The sequence below is a fragment of the Alligator mississippiensis genome, chromosome 5 (assembly GCF_030867095.1).
Source record: "Alligator mississippiensis isolate rAllMis1 chromosome 5, rAllMis1, whole genome shotgun sequence".
Taxonomy (NCBI): Eukaryota; Metazoa; Chordata; order Crocodylia; family Alligatoridae; genus Alligator; species Alligator mississippiensis.
Genome location: NC_081828.1, coordinates 179,852,997 through 179,878,878, shown reverse-complemented (window position 1 = coordinate 179,878,878; position 25,882 = coordinate 179,852,997). Strand labels below are relative to the sequence as shown.

The window sequence follows — 25,882 nt, the reverse complement described above, 5'->3', positions numbered from 1 at the left end:
GCACACGGGAGCAAAGTGGAGGCAGGGCAGTGCCACAGTCTGGTAGCATGTGCCCAAGGGGAGTCAGTGCAGAGTCCCAGTCCAGCAACATGGGCCCCGAGGAGGCAGCATAGGGCTGAGGGAGACAGCACAGGCCCTTGATCCAACAGCACATATCCTAGGGAGGTAGTCTGGGACCCCTATCCAGTGGTGCACATCCCAGGGAGGTGACGTTGGGCTGAAGGAGGTGGCTCAGGGCCCTGATCCAGCAGTGCAGATCCCAGGGAGGTGGCATGGGGCCAAGGGAGGTGTCACAAAGCCCCAGTCTAGTAATGTGGGATTGAGAGAGGCAGCACAGGGGCCCAGTCTGGTGATGTGGAGCCTGATCCGGCCCATGGACTGGCCCCATGTTACTTATATGGCCTTTGGTGCCAAAGGTCGAGCACCGCTGTTGTGTACCATAGCCTCAGTCTGCATAATGTACAGTATACTATAGTTATTACTACTACCATTATTTATATTGCCCAGTGGTACAGCCAAGATTGAAGCACCTTTAGACTAGGACCTCTGCAAGCACAGGGGAAGACATTTCCTACCCTAAATAGCTTACAGTCCAATTGAATCAGAAAAGCCGTATCCAGCGTACTATATACTACTAGAAACTGTCAGGTTTCCTGGGCATGTGGAGATTCATTTGCAAGTTGTGAAGAGAAAACCAAAGCTTCACAGCTTATACTGTTTCTGTAGTTTACAAGCTCTTTGACAGTTTGATTTTGACTTTCTTTTCTATCTTAACTGTCAAGGCTAAATTAGTCCCTTTAAAGACTAAATACACAGAGGAATACAAGTTTTAAGTAACTGCTTTCAAAGAATCTAGTATTTTATGTGTTGCCATAGAAATGGTAGTTACCAAAACCAGCTTTTTATCATGCATGATGCCTACATAACAGGCGCAAATATAATTGCAGAGTAGCAGATGGATCTCAGCTTCTAAAGGAAAAGAAGATCTGCTAATGCTTCGTGTGCCTAACTCTGAGGTAGGTTTTGGCTAGCATGATTCCTTTGGAAGAATATAATTTAAAAGCATGGGTCAAAGGCACTTGTGTTTGCTTTTTTAATTTTTTTTTTTTAATGGAGGCTATGGCTTTCAGTGCTGAGTGGTAGAAATGGGTTTGTTCTTTTTTTAAAGAAACCTCATGTGCCATCTTTATTGCTTCTCTGGGTACGATAGGAATTTTGAGGCACAGCAAATGAGGCATAGGCATGCATACTACGATAATATATAGAGAATGAGAGAGAGAGAACAGAGAAGGGAATTGATGCTAACATGTATGCACATGCACTGCTCAAGTGGCCAACATGTACCTAGCAACACAAAACTATAAAAACAAGGAAATAAAATGAAAACTTAAACCAAATAACATTATACAAAATTACATTGATTTCACCAATGCACAGCCCCACACGCTTCTGTTATTCTGCCCCCATGAGGAGGTTGCCAGACCTGCACCCAGAGACAGGTGGCAGAGGTAGAGGGGAAAGTAGGCATGAGGGTTCAAGATGAGGAGGGCAGTGGAGCTAAGGATGGTGAGGTTGTGCAGTTTAGAATTACTTTTAGCGGGAAAAGGGTAAGCATGCTAGGACAGCTGCCTGAGTGGTGTTTAAGGATCTGGATCAGAAAAGGAGTGAAGCTGCCAGGTAGAGCTAGAAGCTACTAAAGAGGGGTCTTGATATCAAGACAGTCTTCTGTATGTAACTTTTAGCTAGGTCCTCCCTCAACCCACCCTGGACAATGTAGCCATCTTTGTCTGGATCTCTGGATCTCCTTCTACCCCTTCAACTTTGTATCTCCCTTAATAACATTCACTAATAAAGTTAACTCTGTGTGTGACTTCTGGTAACGGATCAAGTTACATAAGTCATGTGTCTATGCTGCCATTTCCAAATCTGTAAAATAGACACAATCACCTCACAGATGTATTGTGAGACTGAGTGAATTAATGGGTGTAAATTGCTTTGAAGCCTTTAGATAGGAGCTGGTAGTTGCATTCTCTTGTTTATTTACTTAAATGTTATTCTAATATTGTTAATCGACTACGTGTCACATGTCAATAACATATGAAGCAAATGTTAAATGCAGTATCTTTCATGTAAACTCAGCATTCAGAAATTACAGTGCTGGAGGCACAACCAAGCCTTTGCATTTGAAATTAGTTATTGACACATGTATAAAAGCATGGGTGACTGGTGCTGCCTTAGTCATGTGCCCCCCCTGCGACCAGTCCTGCCGACTGGGGAGAGTTGCCACAGGCAATCCTGAAGATCTAGGGGGGGGAGCCCCCAGGCGATCCCGCGACAGCTAGTCGCTGCAACCAATCACTGCAGCGATTTCCGGGAGTGGCCATGGCCGCTTCTGGGAGCAAGCTCCGGACAATCACTGCAGCCACTCCCAGAAGCAGACCCAGCCACTCGTGGAAGTGGCTGCAGCCATCGCATAGATCGGCCAGTGCTTGCAGGGTGGGCACTGGTGCTCCCGCCTGCTTCCTGCCTCGCCCCCCCCGGCCCACCGCCTAAGTGGTGAGCACGGCCAGTCAGGGGGTGCACCAGTGCTCTCAGGGGGTGCACATGCACCCCCGTGCATCCCCTACTCATTGCCACTGTATTAAAGAAATTTTTTTTGATAAGCCTTTTAGTTCTGGCATTTTTAGGGGGCGGGGAGAATGCTTAGGGAACTGAAACAATGGAAATTACTTTTGTATACAATCTGCCCCAACACCTACTCAAATGTTATTAAAATTATTAAATAAAGAAAAATTCTTTTCTAAAACACTTTTTCTAAAACATTTGACATGTAGCTGATGTATGTAAAGGAAAGTCTGAATAAAATTATGACAGAGGTAACAAAGGGAACAGAAGAGCCCTGTTCAGACTGGAGAATTGAACAATTATGTTTTGTGGAGATGCTTTCTGCCAAAAAATCTCTGTCAAAAAAGCATTTTTTCTGGTGCTCAGTAGTCTGAAGTGCACCAACCTGTTTTGGAGGGTTTGCCAAATAATTATGGCATTTCTACAACAGTAGCATGATTTAACTAGACTAATCCAAATGGCAAAAGGCTGTAAGAGCAGATTCATAGTAGAAGAATAAAGAAGACATGATCTCAGAGCATGAACCTTTCTTGTGTGTGTATGTTGCCTAGCATCTTCAAAAACAAAATTGTAATATTAACTTATTAGATAGTTAAATTGGTAAATTACAGCATTGCACTAGTAATAGTAGACTAGTATACTGACGGTCATGAAAGAAATATTCCAAGTTGCTATTTTGTTGCCTTAAAGATTTTCTAAAAACAAAACAAAAATCTACTTGGATTAAAATTTCATAGATTCATAGGTTCATAGATTTCCCATGGTGATGTTCCTTAGAGGTAATCTTGTTAACTGTTTTCGAGGATTCAACTCCACTGGCACTTTATTCAGGTTTTAAAATAACGAGAATTAATGTACAACTAGAGTAAAATATTTTCTTTTAAAAAAAAAATGCCATGGACTGAATTCTCAGTGGGTGCATCTGCGGGCTTAGGCAGGAATGATGTCCCCCTCCCTTGGCAGCAGAGAGCTCCAAGCCCCCCATTCCAAGATCATGATCGAGGAGTGGGTGGTGGGAGATCCTTATCTCCCAGTGCCAGCCCCAGCCCAAGCACTATGACTGCAGAGCTTAGGCTGGGAGATAAGGATCTCCCAGCACTGGCTCCATGACCATGGAGCTGACGCTGGGAGATAAGGATCTTCCAGTGCCAGCCCTGCAAATGTGGGGCTGGCACTGGGAGCTCCCTGCTGGTGGGGGCTGGGTAGCCTGTTCCCCACCCAGCTCTATAAGCACGGAGCTGAGTGGGGAACAAGCTCCCCAGCCCCTACCCCGACATTACAGAGTGGAGGCTGGGAACTGTCCTGGTCAAGGATAGATACCAGCCCCACAACCCAATCAGGTGATCAAGGCACAGGGTTTGGAGGTGATCAAGGCACGGGGCTTGGAGAGATCTGCATGGGTGGGCAGGTCCAAGCCCCCTGCCCTATCTACAGGTGGGGTAGTTAGTAGTGAGCCCCCGGCTGGGCAGGGAATCCCCACCCAGTTAGGGGTTGCTGCTAGCTGCCCCACCAGCAGATTGGGGCAGGGGGCTGTGACCTACCCAACCCCTGCAGCCCTTTCCAAGTCCCCTGCTCTGATCAAGGAGCTGGAACTGGGAGCTCTCTGCTGCCAGGGCAGGGGATATTGTCCCCGCCCCGGCAGCAGGCAGCTCTCCAGAGGCAGGGAGTAATGTCCCAGCCCTGGCCAGAAGAAAAATGTCTCCTGGCCTGGTGCTGCCTGCCACCCCCTTGGCTAGCACCCAGGAGACACCTAGAGCTCCCCGTGCTGGCAACAGGGCCCCATTGTAGAGCCACAGGAAGTGGGAGCAGTTTGCTGCTAGAAGCAGCAAATCTGCTCCCACATCATTGCATGTGTAGACACCTTCTCAGGAGCATTTACTCACAAGTAGTTTACACGCAAGTAAACTGATCTGAGATCAAATGCATGGATAAACACATCTGGTGAGAGCCATACTTTTGAAGAGTCTGAAGAAATTAGTTCTAGAAATAACCACATGTGCTATGTTGTGAATGTTTTATATTTAATAGTTCAATAGGCTGTCCCATTTCTTCTTACATATGTGCTTCTATTTAACCTACAAAAATTTTCAGTGCCATCATCATCCTGTGTGACAACAGTTACCAGAGAAGAAATCAACAGTTGAAGGAATACCAATTCTTATTAAGAAATAAACATTTATAATATTAGGCTATTGTAAAAACTCAACTTTATCCTATTTCCAGCACTCTTTCCCGTGAGTATAATCTTATTAATAATAAAATGAAAATCACTAGTATAGTGAGTTTGGCTTAATTCAATCTTTGGTTAATTAAATCCACCCTCCTATTTATTCAGTCCCACAGGAAACACATCATTTGCCCTGTATGTAGCACAATTGGGTCATTTTACTTTGATTGCTTTCAGCAAGTATAATTAGATAATTCTTTAATTGGGGGGGGTACACATGTTTTATTAATAAAGAGCACTTCTTTTTGAATGTTTCACATAGCAGAGTGCTTCATGGGGGGAAAATGGGTTTCTTTGAGGAAAGCACTAAATTAGATTTCAGACAGAAACTGAAAAAAAATGTTGACAAAAACATGGTGACACTGAGACCAAATACTTGTGGTGTTTGGACATCTGTTATTATTGACATTGAAGGATACTACATGGCTGCATACATGCTACAGTGTGCTCTAGGCAGTCACATGCCAAACTGTTTTAGTGAAAAGATTATATAATCAAAATAAGCAGAAGGCACTATAGTGATGATGATATGGGTTATAAATTGGTTAGATTAGGCAGATTAATACAGTGTCACCAGAATTAAAAGTTCACCTGTAGGGCTGGGTTCTGGTCTTGCATGTCAGCATGTAGCCTTGTTGAAGCAAGAGGGAGTGGAATTTTTCTCCTTTTATTCTTAAGTCATGTGTTTACCTGGGGCAGATGACCCTTTGGGACAGTTCTACTTGTATATATGTGCATGATCCTTCCTCATGGGATTTGCAACTTACCTCAATAAGAGTAAGACTGAACCCTACACAAGTGTGAGTATGCACTGAAACGAAGAAGATTTTAATATGCTTAGATTTCACTGTGAATGCATTAAAATACAGTTCGGGGTTGGGGTTTTCTTGTTTTGCTTTGTGGTTGTTGTTTTTTGTTTCTTTTAAGTAAATCAATACTGCATGAACATTTACACAATAGAACCAGCACTAAGATGTGGATCTGGGAAGCACTCATGTGAACACTGCTTTTGAAGTTAATGGGACCACTAGCATAATATTGCAAATGAAGGCTTGTCTACATAAGGAAATAGATTGTACTGGCTCCCCATCTGGAGACTAATCCCATGCTATGAGTAATTATTTTTAGTTTGCTTTGGAAGTGAAGTAAGTTAAAATCACAACAAGCATGAGCAGTTCGTGAAGAATATCTCTTGCCCTTTAAATTCAGTGTTCAAAATTTAAACGTCTTAGCTTATTTCACAACAGCCTTTCCCATATAGACTCCCATAGTTTGCCTAGGATAAGTGGTCATGTCCTTGAAAATCAGATTTAATGCAATGTAGTGTCATGTCTTCTATCTCCCTTCTTTCTGGTGCTCTGTTAAAGTCCTTATCTTATGCCTGATTTTAACTGTCCCACTGGGGGAGGAGGGGTGGCATTCTTTGATGGTGAATTTTAGGTTTACTATGGGGTTACCCTTGATAGATAATTAATATTGCTTTAACTTTTTATTATTTTTTTACCTTTTTCAGTTTAATTATTTTAATTCTTCACTTTCCTTTTAAGTGAAGTTTTTAAACCAACTGTCCAGTTTATTTCTTTTAAATACCGTTCATAGTTTCATAGTTGGTAGGGTCGGAAGAGACCTGAGCAGATCAAGTCCAACCCCCTGCCATGGCAGGAAAGAATGCTGTGGTCAAACGGCCCCGGCTAGGTGGCTATCTAGCCTCCTTTTAAAGACCCCCAGGGTAGGAGTGAGCACGTCTTCCCTTGGAAGTAGGTTCCAGATCCTAGCTGCCCTGACTGTGAAGTAGTGCCTCCTGATATCTAGCCTGAATCTACTCTCAGTCAACTTATGGCTGTTATTCCTTGTTACTCCTGGTAGTGCTCAGGGGAACAGGGACTCTCCCATTGCCTGCTGGTCCCCCTTGGCCAGTTTATAGATGGCCACCAGATCCCCTCTCAGCCTCCTCTTGTGGAGGCTGAACAGGTTCAGGTCCCGTAGCCTCCACTCGTAGGGCCTGCCTTGCTGTCCCCTGATCATGCGAGTGGCCCTCCTCTGAACCCTCTCAATGCTGGCCACATCCCTCCTGAAGTGCAGCGCCCAGAACTGGACACAGTACTCCAACTGCAGCCTGACCAATGTCACATAGAAGGGGAGGATCACCTCCTTCGACCTGCTCACGGTGCATCTGTGGATGCATGACAAGGTGCAGTTAGCCTTGCTGACCGCGTCCCCACATTGGCGACCCATGTTCATTTTGGAATCAACAATGACTCCAAGATCCTTTTCTGCCTCTGTGCTGACGAGAAGGGAGTTCCCCAGCCTGTAGGTATGCTGTCACCATCTTTTTGTGCTGTTACAAAACCCCACTTAGTCCAGAACACACGTACCATTGGTAAGCAAAGAGTTACAAGGAAACTCTTATGTACTCATTTGAGTCAGTATGCTACTCCCTGACTTTAATCCTGGATCAGCATTTTGGCTCCGCTGAGCACTAATAGGGGAAAAAGGAGAAAGAGAAATGTACAAATTATGTATAAGCAAGAATTGTCTCTATATATAGAAATTTTCCATGAAGCACCAGATGGTTGGTCTTTCTAGGTTAATGGCAAAAGTGAATCGGTTTAAACCATGCACTACTGACTGACTTGATAGAACTTGCTGTTCCTGCTCCAAAGATGCATTCTGACACCATGAAATCTTTTCCTGACCTATAAGACAAGAGTATTAAACAAAAATTGTTTTCATGCAATAAATTCTCCTCACGCATCAAGTGTTGAGCTTACCTTATGTACTGTGTAGCTGGTTTGAGATGATCTTTGTTCTGGGATTTTGTGATGGGAGTACATGACAATTGACTAATAATAGTCTATATTGTCATAGCTTTTAGCCATGTAGGGGTATAAGATTCCCAACCACCACCTTAATCTTCTGCTTAGTTGCAATTCTGACTGCACATCCTACTTATATTCTGGTTTTTATATACATAAATATAAACCAGACACTGTATTGTGTGTGTGCATGTATAAATATATATATATGTGTGTGTGTGTGTGTGTGTGTGTGTGTGTACACACACACACACACACACACACATATATATATATAGTTGTGTATATTATTCTAATTATTATATATATTCATACACATGTACACCCCCCCCACTCAAGACAATCTAGTTACTTCCTGTGCAAGCAAGTGGCTAGAAGGGGTAAGCAGTGGGATGTGTCCTTGCTCAGTAGACCCTCAGCCTTTTCCCTCCCAGCCAAGATCAGGTATCTGAGCACATGAGCTGCTCTGTGAAAAATAGTAACATAACTCCACATCCAAGAACGTGAGGAGCAGGGTTTTGGTGTTAAGTTGTGACCAGTAAGCGTTCTGGAAAACAGCCAACTGTTGGCAAAAACAGGTAAGCAAGCTAAGTGGACAAGCAGAAAGGCCTTCACACTCAGATCTGTCATTCGCTTTCTCAGCAAATACACAGCTCCTCTGTGTTGATAACTTACTAACAATCTGAGTCTCTGCCTATTTTACAGGATGACAGCTGAGCTTTTTCCCAGTGATAAGAGTATAGCCTCTGTTAGCTTCTTGATCTCTTCATTATGCAGGCACATACTTACTAAGTGAAAGAGCTTTTAAAGATGCATTATAAAGATTATAATAATTGTTTGTTCAAATGCAGTGTAAAGCAGAGCAAAGCCAGCTGGATACAAGATTCCCTTAGTAAATAATTGCAGTAACAAGTCCCATCTAAATGTATTGTCTATAAGTAGCAGTTGGCCAAGCTACAAGGGTGGAGGGGTGTGTGTGTGTGTGTGTGTGTGTGTGTGTCTGTGTGCACATTTAAGTATCATATTTCTTAAGGGCAAGGGACAGAAGTTACACACAAACTGGTTTAAGTGATCAGAAACTGGTTTAAACCTGTAACAGGACAGAAGTTCAATGCACATAAACCAGTTTCAAAATGACTGAAACTGGTTTAAGATAAACCTGGTTGAATGTAGTATCAGACTTAACAGATTTGGGTCAAACCGGTTTATGAAACTTCTGCCCCAGACCAATTCCTGGTTCAAGTTAAATCAGCATCCCCCAGCATCCCAGCATGCTTTCCAGCCCTGGGCTGAGCTGTGCTGTCTGCTCCAGCAGAGAAGGGTTGGGGGTGAAGGGGAGGCAGGGACTGCCCTCCCCAAGCAAACTCTAGCTGGAGTCTGGAGGCAGGACGGGGGGGGGTGTTAAAGAGAGCTGCTTTGCTCTGCTTAACTTAGCGTGCAGTGTGACTGAGCTACAAATCCAGAGGCACCTGGAAGCAGGAAGAAGTCCTGAGCAACCTTGCACAGTCCTACTGCTGTGATCCTGGACTGCAAATCCCAGAGACCTCAGGGGCAGCAGAAAGATGATGCAAACACACAGCTGATGCTGGCTGCGTGCCAGAGAGCCATGCTCTTGTGCCCCCAGCTTCTGGCCTGAGTCACTACAGGCATGTGGCTACAAAAAGTAAATGTTTGATCACTTGTTAGTTAGTTTAATCTCTGCAGGTAAGACCAATTTACAAAGACTGAATTGATTCAGCCTTGGGCTTTTTGACTGTCTGTACTTTTAAGAAGGCTTGGATTACAGAGAAAATTGACTCACCACCGCCACCTTCACTACCACTTGATTTCTTTACCCTGATTGCTAACTTAAACCTCTTAGAGCTTTAACAAAGTCTTCAGCTTTTTTTCTTTCTTAAAAAAAAAAAGCTGTAAATGGGAGCTTAAGCCGTGAGCAGTGTCATCACAAATGGTCATTTCAATGACAGCCTAGTGGCCACTGTACCAAACAAGTAGTAGAGCAAAGATGTTCCTTGCAAGATTGTAGGTCATTTTCTCAGCTTTGCATTCAAGACCATTAGTTGTGGGTATATTTCTGTTTAGGGGATGTAACATGATGTAAAATGTGGAGGGAAAATGGCAGCCTTAAGCAATCTGGGTTTGTTTTATTCCTAGGGTCTACATTTAAAAAAAAAATGAAAATATGCTGTTACTTTGTGCAAGTTACTTAAATCTCTTTTGGCCTCTTATTTTATATCCCCATTTTGTGGGGTGTTCTGGAGACGAAGCCATTGCTATACTGCAGTGACCAGATACAGTGTTGGAGGGTGCCATGTAAAAACCTAGGTAGGTTAATGTGTGCTAAAATGACCCAATGCATGGAATGACAATTTTTTTGCTGTTGGATACTTACAAAATAGGAAATACGTCCTTCTTCCCTCCCCAGATATTCATAGATTCACAGATGTTAGGGTCGGAAGGGACCTCAATAGATCATCGAGTCCGACCCCCTGCATAAGCAGGAAAGAGTGCTGGGTCTAGATGACCCCAGCTAGATACTCATCTAACCTCCTCTTGAAGACCCCCAGGGTAGGGGAGAGCACTACCTCCCTTGGGAGCCCGTTCCAGACCTTGGCCACTCGAACTGTGAAGAAGTTCCTCCTAATGTCCAATCTAAATCTGCTCTCTGCTAGCTTGTGGCCATTATTTCTTGTAACCCCCGGGGGCGCCTTGGTGAATAAAACCTCACCAATTCCCTTCTGTGCCCCCGTGATGAACTTATAGGCAGCCACAAGGTCGCCTCTCAACCTTCTCTTGTAGAGGCTGAAAAGATCCAGTTTCTCTAGTCTCTCCTCGTAGGGCTTGGTCTGCAGGCCCTTCACCATACGAGTGGCCCTTCTCTGGACCCTCTCCAGGTTATCCGCATCCTTCTTGAAGTGTGGCGCCCAGAATTGCACGCAGTACTCCAACTGCGGTCTGACCAGCGCCCGATAGAGGGGAAGTATCACCTCTTTGGACCTATTCGTCATGCATCTGCTGAAGCACGATAAAGTGCCATTGGCTTTTCTGATGGCTTCGTCACACTGCCGGCTCATGTTCATCTTGGAGTCCACTAGGACTCCAAGATCCCTTTCCACCTCTGTGCCACCCAGCAGGTCATTCCCTAGGCTGTAGGTGTGCTGGACATTTTTCCTCCCTAGGTGCAGCACTTTGCATTTCTCCTTGTTGAACTGCATCCTGTTGTTTTCTGCCCACTTGTCCAACCTGTCCAGGTCTGCCTGCAGCTGTTCCCTGCCCTCCAGCGTATCCACTTCTCCCCATAGCTTTGTGTCATCTGCAAACTTGGACAGAGTACATTTCACTCCCTCGTCCAAGTCACTGATGAAGACATTAAAGAGTATCGGTCCAAGGACCGAGCCCTGCGGGACCCCACTGCCCACACCCTTCCAGGTTGAGACCGACCCATCCGCCACGACTCTTTGGGTGCGACCCTCTAGCCAATTCGCCACCCACCGGACCGTGCAGTCATCCACATCACAGCCTCTTAGCTTGTTCACCAGTATGGGGTGGGATACCGTATCGAAGGCCTTCCTGAAGTCTAAGTATACGACATCCACCCCTCCTCCTGTGTCCAGGCGTTTCATAACCTGGTCATAGAAAGAGACTAGATTGTTCAGGCACGATCTGCCCGCCACAAACCCGTGCTGGTTTCCCCTCAGCATAATTTGCCCTGCCGGGCTCTCACAAATGTGAGCCTTGATAATTTTTTCAAAGACTTTACCAAGGATGGAGGTGAGACTGACCGGCCTATAGTTGCCCGGGTCCTCCTTCCTCCCCTTTTTGAAAATGGGGACCACGTTAGCCCTTTTCCAGTCCTCCGGGACTTGGCCCGTGCGCCATGAGCATTCGAATATTCCCGCCAGTGGCTCTGCAATGATGTCGGCCAGTGCCTTCAGCACCCTCGGATGGAGCCCATCCGGGCCTGCCGATTTAAAGGCATCCAGTTCATCCAAATGACTCTGCACCACCTCAGGGTCTACGTATGGAAGTGTGGCGCCTTGCTGCTGCCTCTCTACAACCCCAGTGAGAGACTTGTCGTGCCCCTCGCTTAGGAACACTGAGGCAAAGAACTCATTGAGGAGTTCAGTCTTGTCCACCCTGTCTGTCACCAATTGTTTCTGCCCATTTAGCAGCGGTCCTATTCCTCCCTGGGCCTTCCTTTTACTCCCAATATATCTAAAAAACAATTTCTTGTTGTCTTTTACTTGGGTTGCCATCCTCAGCTCCATGGTAGCTTTGGCCCGCCTAACTGCCTCCCTACAAGCACGAGCAGAGGAGGTATATTCATCTTTAGTGATCTCACCTTGTTTCCACTTTTTATGTGCTCCCCTTTTGGCCCTTAGGCTGCCCTGGATTTCTCTGGTCAGCCATGGAAGCCTCCTGGCCCCTTTCCCTTTTTTGCCTTGCTCGGGGATCGTCTCGCTTTGTGCCCGAAGGATCGTTTCCTTTAGGCACAGCCACCCTTCTTGGGCTCCCATCCCTTCAAAACTCCTACTCTGCAGTGCTTCTTTGACTAATCACCTGAGTGCATTGAGATCAGCTTTCCTAAAGTCTAGCACTTTCACCCTACTAGTTACCTTACCCACTCGATGTCTTATGTTGAATTCTATTATTAGGTGATCACTGTCCCCCAGATGGCTACCGATCTGGAGGTCCCCTATCATGTCATCCCCTGTTGCCAATACCAGATCCAGTATGGCATTCCCCTTAGTGGGACCATGCACTTCCTGTGTCAGGTGGAGGTCCTGTATACAGGTTAGAAACCTGCGTGAGCGATGGGACCTTGCCGTCTGCGTCTCCCAGCAGATGTCCGGGTAGTTTAGGTCCCCCATGACTACCACCTCTTTAGCTTTTATGGTCTCCGAGAGTTGCCTCAGGAGCCCCGCATCTATTTCTTCCCCTTGGTGTGGGGGTCTGTAGCAGACCCCTACCACCAAATCCCTTTCTCCTTGCCCCCCATGTAGCCTAACCCACAATCCTTCTACTTCCTCAACCTTGGATTCTGTCTTGATGAGGGTTGATGTATATTGCTCACTGACATAAAATGCAACCCACCCCCCCCCCTTTCTTCCCTGACCTGTCCTTTCTATACAGTCTATAGCCCTCAATATGTACCGCCCAGTCATGGGATGAATCCCACCAGGTCTCTGTTAGCCCCACTCAGTCATAGGTGTTTAGTGCAAGCAGGAGCGCTAACTCATCCTGCTTGTTCCCCATGCTCCTAGCATTAGTATATAGGCACTTGAGCCCTGCGACTGGTGCCTTTGCTGCCATATTAAATGTGATTCCTGGCCACAAGTTTAAATGAGGAGTCATTGATTGTATTTGTCTACATGTAGCAACTTTCTTTAATACTACAATGCTGTCAGGTGCAAGAGACTTCACAAGCTTTCACAAAATTCATATGAACTTAGTTGTCGTTCAAAAGAGATGGTTTACCAAAAAAATAAGTAGTTAAAAATTGAATTTCAAAACAGTCTCTTTGAAAGAAGTCTTTCTTCTTATACTTGTGTAATTTGAACATGTGAATAATATAAGAAATACAGAGGAAGTAGGAAATTATAAAGAATTTAGTGGTATTGCATATAACTAATAAAGTATTTCACTGTCAGTTTCAAATTTGCAGCATTCTTCTTTTCTCTTCTCCAACTTCTTAGATTCATTAGTGACACCATTCCCTTTAGTGGGGCAAGTCACAATAGTGATAATATATATCCCTTTACAAAAAGGCATTTAAAAATTCAGTCTTTCATCTTCTCCATCATATCAGGAATTAATAACTAGCCTTCAAGCACATGAAGGTCTTTATCTGCTGAAGCAGCTGAGATACTGTGTTCTAGTAATCTTCTGGTGGTAGCTAAAGTGTGAGAAGAACTGCAGCTGATTAGTTTTCACTTGTGGCACCCACTGGTGGCAGAAGAACAGAACTGCTAGATCAACATATACTTGAAAATGTCTTGTGTAAAATGCCTTGTGTTTAAAGGAGCATTTTAGAATTGTCCCAAAGATGTAAAAGCATCTTTATTGGCTGCAAAAATTGTTTTGAAGGAATCTACTTTTGTATCCAGCACAACATAACACTTACCCCCTTTGCTTCTAATTACCTTGCAGAAGCTTGAAAATATTGCATTGCAATGTTGTAATTTTTAATCCTTCACAGCACCAATCCAATTTTCTTTTAGGGAAAGTATGCAGGAGGGCTGTTACCAGAATTGGAGGTGCTGTCTTGGATCAAAGAGAGGAACAGCTGTTTTAGTGGAGGGGAGAGGGAAGGTCTTAATGTATAATAAAGTTCAAATAATTTGCCTGTTTCAAAGCTTTTGCATAAGCGTGCATTGTTCTCTCTTTGCCTACTGAAAAAAAAACCCAGATTTTTTTAAAGAACAAAATCCTTAAATTTTTCAGGCTGAAAATTTGACTTTGAAATTAACACTTGCTTAAGAATTTATTTTGGATTCTAAATACCAGTTTAAAATATCTGTAACATTTCTCTTGAGAAAGTATGTTTCTTTAAGTAGCGGGGGTAGAGAATCACATTCTACCAAATCAAGTCAAGTCAGTCTCAAGACCACTGTGACTGCTGGGACACCTTAGATGCTGTAACAACCCTCCTCCCCAACTTTGCCCTGTGTTTAGCTAGCTTTTTGCACTCGGTCAGTTGAAGCCCTGTCCAGTCCTTGATATTGGTTCCCCAGCTCTTCTTAGATCTACTTCTTTTTCTCTTTTGCTCCACTGTGCCCTGCATTATGATGTTGGCAAGGGTGTCCAGCCTTCTCGTGGTGTGTCCAAACCATTGCAGCTTCTTTCATCATACAACTTCCAACAACAGTTTGTAGGTTCCAGTTTCTGGACTGATTTACTGCTTGATATACTCATTGGTTCGGTGATCAGTGTACGAGATACACAGCAGTCTCCTAAAGCAGCACATTTCAAATGCCTCAATTCAGTTCTCTAATGTCTTATTAAGCATCCATGCCTCACAGGAAAATAAACCAAATAAAGACTATTTAATAAGCTGTCTACTCTGACTGACCAAAAAACCATTAATATTTGTTTTCAATGACCGGAATAATTTTAGTCTTTAGAGGGTTGTGTTGTATGCTGAATACATAGGTGCATATGTCCATATTCTTTAGAAATCTTTACTGCCATAGAAATTTTGAGATCTGCTATAGTTCTACAATGCATTTTTTAATGTGAATTCCAAAAGAGATATTGTTAATACAAACAATGTATGTAAAGCCCCTGGATATTAGCTTTTGGAATACTCAAACAAAAGGAATCCAAGGTAGTAACCATTGGTATTCACAACCTTTTAGATGCTTTAATTATTTTTCTTCATTTCAAACAGCTGCTTCTTTTTTTTAAAAGTATAAAGCTCCTCAAATGACCACAGGGATGATTCCTACTTTGAAAGAAGTGCCAAAAATCCATGTAAGGCCTGCAAGTCCCCCTATAACCTCATCGGGATTGTATGATGTGCAAGTTACTGGATGGACTCAGTGATAAATCTTGTCACAATTTATCTTTTGCCTGTATGTAATGATGTGTAAACAATGTCCTATTCTGAACATTGTGTTTTACAGGGACATGGCTGAAGAGTAGTTTAGGCCTTGTACAACAAGATGGAAATCAGCTGACTTGGACATACATTGCACCACAGTTGGGTTATTGGGTTGCAGCCATGTCTCCTACTATCCCAGGTGAGATTAATTTAATCTTATTAATGTATTCAGTAACAAATATTAACTTATTTATATTTTTCATATAAAATATAAATATATAAGACCTCTTCTGAGATGTCACAGCTTAATGAAAAATAGATTATTCAAAAGTATGTTTGCAAAGAAAGGGTTACATTTTTTAGAGGAGGGGACCTTGTACTTGAACACAAATATTCTTGTTTTGAGAATTCAGAACCTTCATACAACTTAAATAAGTAAGTTTTTAGTACAGTAACCCTTGCTGTGATGTCATCTATGTCATCATTATCAACTAAATGTTGCTGGTAAGTGAGGGAAATAATAACATTGATTTAGTTTGAGTTCCAGCAGTTATGCACACGTCCAGTTTTCAACTGAAACTAATACAGTCTTAGGTTGGATGCTTATTAATGGGTTTTTTCATTAGTTTATCAAACGTTTAATTTCTTTGGGCACCTGCTATAATCTCAGTGACTTCATTAAACTTACACCAAGCATAGGGTTAGGGTGGAAGTTGACCCTAAACAAGTAAAGAACTAGTGTCTGAAACAGCCTAATTCACCAGTTAGGCTGAATTGGTAGCCTTTCCTTTGCAGATTCATCATTTGACATCCAGGAGGATTTTTAAATAATTTAGGAATCAGTGGGAGCCATCTGTTGCTTGTACTTATACTCCTTTTAAACTGTAAACATTGCAGCTTGATTTCAACACCCCTCCCCCCGCCACGCTAGTTTAGCTCACTAGCAGAGTTGCCCTGCCGTGTATAATCAGAGGCCCTTCTGTTTAAATCAAGTGCAAGGCACCTCTTCTGAGATTTCATTTATTTAAGTTTTTGATCAACTTGAAAACAAAGGTAGCCTGACTGAAACTCCCTCGCCCTGACTATGCAAATAAACTGAGCTCTGTCTGTCAAACAAAGCAACCTGCGCTACAGGGATTTCTTCTTTGTATGTTTTTCTGTAGTTTCCACAAACCTTCCTGGTGGCTCTCTTTCCTTTTAAGTTTTTGTTCAAGCTTATGCTACTAAAATAAAATTGCTGAAACATGCAGATGTCTCAGTGCTGAACAAGGCTCAGTTGCAGGTGTAGATAAAGACAAACTGTATCTTTAATTCAAAGTAATCTGTCAAAAGTAATCGTGCCTTTAAAAAGGCAACAACTGTGAACCAGATGTTGCTTTGATGCATCTCTTTGATTTTTAATAAGAGTTTCACCACTTGTAATTTTGATCCCTTATTTAACATATTTTGCAACATCAGTTTGTGCTCGTCTTTAAAGATTTTTCTTTAGAGCCAAGTTCTGTTTATATTCTGAATTGCCTTCCTGTCAGAGCCTCCGTCAAGATTTCTCAAACTTTGTCATGATAGGCACCATGGTTTACTAGAGATTCTAATAACCATCTCCCTTCTTATCCACATAAGTCTGTTGCAACTGTATTGTATACAAATACTAGATACATTTAGTAGTAGTAGTATACAGACCACAGTATAGGATTATCTTTCATGTTGTCTAATGCGACAGGCCAGATTCTGCATTTTACTACACCACCTTGCCTGAAAAGAAAAATTGGGCCTGTATGTCATACTGTGGTAAGGATATACCATGAGTGAATTGGTACATGTGCAAAACCTATGTGCATTTGTGTGTTTCTGTGAATAAAGATTGCACTGACCATTCTAAAAAAAAACAAAACCAAAAAAACCCAAACCAACAACATTATTAAATTAAGGACCTGCCTTTCAAAGATGCTAAAGATCTACAGCTTCTCTCAACTTAAACTGGAAATTTGAACACCTGTCTTCTCTAAAAAAAAAAAAAGATGTGCCATATCTACAGCTTATTGCAAGGTGATAAAATTGTGGGTAAAAAGAAATCTGAATAGGCAAACAAGGGTCAGCAGCAATTCTGCTCCATGCACACCTCTCTGAGAACTTTGCAGTGGCTTCTCTACCCCAACAGTGGCTTGGCAATTGAGCCATAAAACATGTTCCTTTTGGAACCGGGCAAATTTCCACAGAATAATCAATTGGCATTGTAGCCCTCTCCACAATATTCCCCCCTCTCATACAGCACAAGAGATGGGAGAGCATCTAAAAAGAGAGTTATTTGTTTATTATCTTGAAAGCAAGGGAGCAGTTGTCTTCATTTGAAGCTTATAATGCCTCACTTTGTTGAAAGGTTGTCACAAGTCTAAATTCTTTCTTTTTGGCCTTCTAGGTCCCATTGTAACACAGGACATTACCAGCTATCACACAGTGTTTCTTTTGGCAATTTTAGGAGGGATGGCTCTCATTCTTCTGGTTTTGTTCTGTCTCCTTTTGTATTATTGCAGGTAATGTTTACTGTTTTGATGATTCGTTTCACATTGAAAATGTAAGCATCCCTAATCTTTCAATAATGACATTATTCATTCTCTGTTTCACATTTAAATACACACACATCTTGATTTGAACTTCAAAATAAATGACATGGTAAGACAGTCCCTAGCTGCAGACAGCACAAGTAGTTTTCCCCGGGTCTGTTAGGTGGGGAGTTGTAAATTATACAGTCCCATAATTCACACAGTTAAGTTCTCCATACAGAATTAAACCTTGAAACTTTACATTAAAAAGAAGACAGTGCAACTTGAGTCTTAAATCCATTTGTTTCAGTGCTGCATGGATGTTTTCAACAATTTTTGTTTTAAAATGCTCAACTTTTATTTAATGAACATGTATCACTGACTTGAAGTTTGCATCTTCCAGGCACTTGCTCCAGTTTAATATTATTCATTCAGGAGGTTTCCCAAATTCTTGTTTACTTTTATTCTTTATGTTTAACCGTTGTTGCTAAAGGGTTGAGCTTTCAATTGCTGCTTGAAAAGCTTTTATTGTTGCACACTCATTGGTCTTGTATGTACATTAGTTATAAACATAGAAATTTTTTATGGCTTATTGCAGGAGGAAATGTATAAAACCACGTCAGCACCATAAGAAATTGCAGCTTTCCACAGCACTGGATGGTTCTAAGAAGGATCAATCAACCTCCATGTCCCACATCAACTTAATATTTTCCCGACGGGAGTCAGAATTTCCTGGAGGCATGTCTGGTGCCAGCAATGGACACACCGAAACGTCAGGCACCAAGGAGTTAATAAGTGCTGTCCACATGGAAATGGTGTCTTCTAGTGGAGAAGCAGATATGCATACACCTATGCTCAAACATTCATACAGTACTTCCCAGGAATTTAGTTCCCGAGAAGAACTGCTTTCAGATGAGAAAGACAAGAGCAGAATCTCCTTGGCGAACCTGAATCCTAGTGTGACTTTAATAAAAGACTATCAGAAATCAGCAGATACTTTTCCTTTAAAAACAAGGAAATCTACAGAAATACCAGAGGGCTATGAGTCTCCTATCAAAGAAGATTTCAGGAGAAGTTACAATGCTATGCTGTCTCAGCCTTTATTTGAAAAGCAAGAGAGAGAGATTCAAGTATCTCTAAACCACATTTCTACAGGAAGTAAATACAATATTCAGGAACAAATATACCCTACAACTTCAGCCCCTGAAAAAGAACTGCTGGACTGCAGACCAACTGAATGTATGATGTCTCGGTCTGTTGATCATCTTGAACGACCTACATCTTTTCCTCGACCAGGTCAGTTGATCTGCTGCAATTCTGTTGATCAAGTCAATGACAGTGTTTACAGAAAAGTGTTGCCTGCATTGGTCATCCCAGGTCATTACATGAAATTACCAGGAGAACACCCTTTCGTTAGTCAACCACTGGTTGTCCCTACTGACCAGCAAATTGATATAGAAAGACTGCAGGCTGAGCTTTCCAACCCTCATGCACAGCTTTTTCCACATCCTCCCCAACAGATACAATCCCAACAGTTATCATCACAAGCAATATCTCAACAACATTTGCAAGATGCAGGTGCAGCTGAGTGGAGTCCACAGAATGCTTCCATGTCAGAGTCTATATCCATTCCTGCCTCACTTAATGATGCATCTTTGGCTCAGATGAATAGTGAAGTGCAGCTTCTCACAGAAAAAGCTTTGATGGAGCTTGGAGGTGGAAAGCCACTGCCTCATCCTCGAGCATGGTTTGTTTCTCTTGATGGACGTTCAAATGCTCACGTTAGACATTCATACATTGATCTCCAAAGAGCTGGAAGGAATGGAAGTAATGATGCCAGTTTGGATTCTGGTGTTGACATGAATGAACCCAAATCTGCCCGAAAGGGAAGAGTAGATCATTTACCCATTCAGCAGATTCACCAGCCAGTGCAGGAACACCAGCAAAGAGAACAGAAAGTGTCAGATAGTACAGCTTACACACAGCTTGTATATTTGGATGATATGGACCAAAGTGGCAGTGAATGTGGAACAGCAGTTTGCAGCCCCGAGGACAGCACTCTAAGATGCCTATTGGATGGGGCTAGTAAAAGAAGTGTCCAGTTGCCCAGCCTGCAGGAGGAAACAACAAAAAGAACTGTAGAAATGCAACCAGAGCCATTAACTAGCCCTGAACATGGGGCATCTGTCCATGATGACGATGATGATGAGGATGACGACCAAGGAGAAGATAAAAAGAGTCCTTGGCAGAAACGAGAGGAGAGACCACTGATGGCTTTCAATATAAAATAAGCTATTGAAAAAAATCTGCTTTTCAGTGGAGTATAATTGCCAAATATTCTTTCTGTGGAAGTGCTTGATTGTGGAAGAAAAAAGAAAAACAAAACTGTGGTGGGCAGCATTTGACAGAACTTAAAATGCATTACTGTGTAAATGTTAGAGAGTTAAAATCGTTATTCTGACTTAATGGATGCCTCCAGTGAGATAGCTGAAAGAAAAGTGTGATTGTTAATCCATTTACTTGATATTAGTCATCAAGGATGTTGAAAATACTGACAAATTGTTTTGGCTGCTTTATGACCTCAGTCTCCTTTCCAGTGGGAGCTTGTGAAACTTCGTTATGTTTTCTTAAGCCAATTTTATCTTGATAATGCTACTGAAAAAGTACCTAAAAACAGAAGTGTGACACTTAGTGTCTAAAATTATGCATTATCTCAATGGAAGGCTATGCATTGCTGCTCTTTAGTAATATTTTGCTTATACTATGCTTTTCTTATTTTTACAAGTTGGTTGTAAACATTTTATGTCATTATTATAATCTGTTCAGCAATTTGTCTTAATGTAAAACTGCAGGAAACTTGAGTAGCATCCCTTGGTATCAAAGCCTTTTTATGAAACCAAACTGAACTTTGTGTCAACTAGGAGTCCTCCGATTCTGGTCCCATTAACTCAAAGTGCCTTTTTTACAGTAACAATGAAGAGTCCCTTCTTTTGCTAACTCCTTTTAATTGACCCTGTTTGGATTTTATAAATATATGAAATTATACCTTTTCTTTTAAAGTGCATGCCAAGTGTCCCATTTGTGCTAAGCATTTCTCATTTCAATACGGTGTATTCAGTAGCTATCATGTGTACTGTGGATTCTTGTTTAGCCAAGGTAGACTTAGAGGACATTTTCATGACCCAAAATAGCCAAGAAGATAGTGTCATTGACTGTATATATGGTTACTATTCTCTAGAATCTTATGAGCTAAGCTTGCTCACGTAATGTGGATGATGGGCCGAGCAAGTAGACTGAATGTGTCTAAAACATTTTGAAGAAAAAAAATTATGTACTATCCAAAAGTGCCAGAGTTATTCTTCTGTGCTTTCTCCATACAGAGCTGCTTGGTTATCCAAAAATTATAAATAAAAATAAACTTAAAAAAAAAAAATAGCTTTGTGGGTTGTTTATTTCCTGCTGTTGAGTGTCTTCACCTTGTGTGTACATATAAGTTACTAGGTAAAATGATTTTGGTTCACTTTTTGCTGTGCAAACATCCATTTATATCATTCAGTACATGCGTTCAAAAGAATATATCATTGCTAAAGATTAATTAAGTCCATATTTACCCAGGACTCCCCCTCTTCCCCCCCCTAATCCGCTGTTCAGGAAACCTCTATCCCGAAAGCACTTAACAATCGTAGGAAAGTAAGGCTGGAAAGGATCACATAGGTCATCTAGTCCAGCTCCTTACTCAAGGCAGGATCATCCCTGCCTAACCATCCCAGCCAAGGATGAAAATGCCACAGTTTCTCTAGGTATAGAGCACTGATGTCCATAGGAGTGAAAGCCTGGCCTTACTGAAGTCAATGGGAGTCTTGAAGTCAGTGGGGCCAGATTTTTCTCTAAGGGGTGTCAAATATATGGCCTTCAGTGCCAGCCCTGGGTCTGAGTTAACCCAGGTGTCATGTGCCAGACCAGCCACACATGCAGGACCCAAAAAGCATGCTGCATGCAGTGCCATTTTCAGAATCTGTATTACACACAGTGCCTGCCCCAGTTACAGACATAGAGAGGGTGCCATGTGCAGCAGTGCTCCTGGACCAGTGAGGAGCAAGTGCCGGTGCACCATGCATCTTGGACTGGCATACAGATGGGGACCATGGGTCTGGACCCGCCAATGAATCGGCTACATGCCATTCACCTGGCCCACAGGGCCAGATGAGTTGTTTACCCTGCTCTAAGACACTGGAATGTATTTAAAGTTAAGCATGTGCTTAGTTGTCCTGCTGTATTGGGAACTAAGGATGATTGTGGACGTGCGGTAAAGCTGCTCTGACATGCTGTAATTACAGCGCAGATGCACTCCAGCAGTCTCCACATCTCATGTATTCAGCATGCCCATGCTTCAAAATTGGCAGCAGAGGCACTTTAACTAAATCTTATTGAACAAGCTTTAAAGTGCCCCCGCCACCATTTTGAAGTACAGAACGGTGAATGTACAAGACACTGCAGGTGCTTTAATTAGAGTGGATCTCAGAGCCACTCTAATAAAGTGCCTCCCCCTACCCCGGAGCACAAGTAAAGATGCCATAAGGTTAGTGATAGAAAAACTAGAGATCCTCCACTTTTGTGTATGGACTTGAAATATTTGGTTTGTTGTATTTTGTTCAATTATTCAAACAGTATTAGCAGCAACTCTGGTGAAGTTGCTCATTATGTAATTCCCATCTTAGACAGAAAGGAACGAAGGTACAAAGACAAAGTGACTTGCCAGTAGGCCAGTGACAAAGCTTGAACAGAACCCAAATCTCTAGAGTCCCAATTCAGTGTTTGAACCAGTAGGACCCACTCCATCATGTGAGTCAAGTCAGGAGATGAGAGAAAAGATTTCCGATACAGGATATTATACAGGGGGTATACAGCGCATTAAATATTTAAATGAATATGTTAAGTGCTAACTAATGATTTATTATTACTTAATCCCATTCTAAGTGCATCCTCCTTCCTTTTAAGTATGTGGGATTTTTGCCACTGACTACCAAAAAAGGGGCCTATGTGATCTATTTTATGGTGCCTGGTCACAAATTCAGAACAGGTCTGTTTTAAATAAAGGGGCACTTACTGGGTATCTAAACCTATTATAATAGCTGAATTAATAATTTGAATATTTAAAAAACATATTTTAATTATACAAACATTAAAATTTACTGAAAGCATTGCAGTAATTTCTTTTAAGCTCTTTTCCTTAAAATTTGGTCAAATTTGTGTTTAATTGGATTTAATTATTTAAATTTTATTTTCAGATTCCATTATAATTATCTTGTAAAGGTAGAGACAAGCAATATTATATTAGGTTGAAGCAGTTTTTCTAGAATTGACTTTAAATTTATGTTCCTTTTTTACATTTTGTGGTGATGACGAAACATAATAAGGTAGGGTCCTGATATTATACTGAATGCAAATTTTATTTAAAAGAAAACTAAAGCAAGCTGGATATTTTGCAGTTTTGGGACTCTTAAAAAATACCACATAGATTAGGGGTGGTTTTATTGTCAAACCCTCATTTCATGGTAATAAAAAATAGTTTGATTCTGACTCTTAGAATATGTAACTTGCAAAATGGGAGTCTCTATCCAAGGTGCCAGAGTGATATAATAAGCAAAATTAAAAAAGAGTATTGCAAGCAGGGTGACAGGTTAGGTCCTTGGGAACACTTGACTGTCAGAGTGGTTGTTACAAAAAGTTAGTTTTTCAGCACACTCTCCCAGCCAAGTGACATCAGCTTTGGGTAACTCACTTAGTAGAAAGGAAGTCCTGGGTTTGATCTATGCTCCTGAGATTTTGTTTTTTATCTAATTACTATTTAATTGGAAATGTATAAACAGAAATGGAAGCAAGGATCAAAATCAGGGACTTGCCGTCTCAGAATAGTGTCCTAAAACCATTAGACGACAGAATTGGGCTCTTTCCTTCTGGTCCCATGAATTTTTCATTTCTTTCTATAGATTGGCAAAAGTATAGTGGAGAGTGCCCTATTCTAGCCTAAAGTTGCAGCATTCTCCTGGGAAGCGCAAGGTGTGATTTTCAACCCCCTCAGCATGGGATATATAATTCCACTTCCCATACAACTGCTCTAACCATAATTCTGTTACATGAAACGGGGAGGAACCACCACCTCATTTCAGGAGCTCCCCCCTTCCCCACCCCCAGCTGCAGCTAGCCTGAGCCCGTACTCAGGCCACACTGTGGTCCTCTGCGCTGCCACTGCTGCCCCGCCCCACTGAGCAGCCCAGACGGCATGTGATTAACGCATTAATAAAAATTAACTCAGGAACCAATTAATGCATTAATTGCACATGTTAACTGCAATTCATTGACAGCTCTAATTTTAACCTCACATTTTATATATTATAAATTTTAGCCTCAGCTCCCATTTCCTTAACATTGTAACATACCCTGCCTTGATTTCTCTAAAATTAATCATGAGAGGATGTCAAATTGCCTTATTAATTATTATTTGTATTTTCAGATTCCTGTTTTGGTAGATACTCTATACACGCAAAACACAGATGCCCAAGGTGCTTACAATCTAAGTCCATCTGCAAAGTTACTGCTACATAGTCACACCATGGTCTGTAAATGCAGTCATAACAAGACAAAGTTTGTGAATCATTGTCCCAGGAGAATTGGAGGTTGGGATTTTTAACCAAGTAAAATTCACTTAAGAAATGAAGGCAGCTCAGTCTGAACTGGTAGGCCTAAATCTAGTGTCCCTTCAACTGCACAGGCAGAATCTAATTTTAGAAGTATCCTTGGATGTCTTAGAAAAAGAATAAGCTTGCTTCTCTAACATTATGGATAATTGGTTACTGTTTTTGAGTCAGGGCTTCTACAAGGGGAGCAAAATATTATTACTGATCTTAAAAACAAAATTGGATGTCTGCCACCTAGTGAGGAATACTTTCATTTACTAGTTAACCTAATCATAAAGCAGGATTTTTAGAAGGAAAAGGATTTTGGAAATGAACAAATCTAAGCAGACCATAAGGAACTGCTGTATAACTGTCTTGTTACTAGGAGGTGGTAGGTAACCAGGGAAGCAAGTATTTAGGCATTTAATGGAAACTTTAAGAAAAAGGCATGTTGTCAGTCAATTTAAGAGCTGAACTACTGTCAGATAAAATGACTCCTGCTGAACAGTTTAAGCAGTTTAGTGGTGGACACTATCCAATTTATCATGGTTTCCTTCCATTTTAAATCACCAACAGCATTTTAATGAGTTAGATTTCCCCCAACTTTATCTTCTCAGCTCATTACCTTGATTCTAGTTTAATTTGGAAAAAGCCGAAAGAAAGTAAATTTATTCATTTTTCAAACTCAGTTTAAAAAAAAAAAAAATAACACCACCACCTATTCTCCTATTCTGTTGCCTGCTGCCAATGTAAACTGACATGCTCAAGACTAATCAATTCAGAGTACTGTTTTTGCTGTGTGACCTCTAAACTGGAAACCATTAGGCTATGAGGCTTGAATTTGGCACTACACAGCGGCCAAATATTGCTGTAATACCAAAGAAATGGTTAGATTATTTTATTTCTCACTTGTAATTCTGACCTAGAAACTGGCACCAGGGGCATACTTTGTAGTTAAACAGTGATAATAGGATGGGTGCCCAGTTTTCTTGGCAATAACCTGCAGTTATCCACCTAGGACCAGATTATTACCTTGTAAAATATGGCACCTGCTCTATTGTTACTTAATTAAGGTACTTCTTGGTTTAGCAATGTGCTTTCTGCTTCAGAAATAGTACCCGCTGCTATATTTATTCACTAAACATCCCTACTCTGCTTCAAACTTACAGGTACAAGGGAATAGCATATGATAATAGGCAGGGATGTATGTTTCAGTTTGTCTAATTAGGAAAAAATACTTTAAAGCAAAGACTCCATGTGCACATAGAGACCAGACTACACCCCAGCTGACCAGTACTGTTGCCAAAGTAGGAAATGGTACCTCAGACCTCAGCTCAGGATGTCAGGTTCTACTTACAAGAGAAACATATGGCACTGATACATGAGATGCTAGGTGTCATGCAGGATCAAAGTCAGGGCTTTAGAGCACCTTCCACTGTAGTTCTTTGGAGGAG

General features: G+C 41.8%; 1 protein-coding gene across 4 annotated transcripts in view; it reads left to right on the top strand.

Moving 5' to 3' along the window:
- FAM171A1 (family with sequence similarity 171 member A1) overlaps positions 1 to 21,184 on the top strand; it is a 130,301-nt gene extending 109,117 nt beyond the window's left edge. For all 4 annotated transcript variants that reach the window (XM_019498014.2, XM_019498013.2, XM_059729044.1 and 1 more), the window contains 3 exons: positions 15,294 to 15,410; positions 17,628 to 17,742; positions 18,350 to 21,184. In XM_019498014.2, coding sequence (XP_019353559.1) covers positions 15,294 to 15,410; positions 17,628 to 17,742; positions 18,350 to 20,042 — 1,925 coding nt within the window. In that variant the 3' untranslated portion in view covers positions 20,043 to 21,184. The remainder of the gene's footprint in view (positions 1 to 15,293; positions 15,411 to 17,627; positions 17,743 to 18,349) is intronic.
- Positions 21,185 to 25,882: the final 4,698 nt, after the last annotated feature.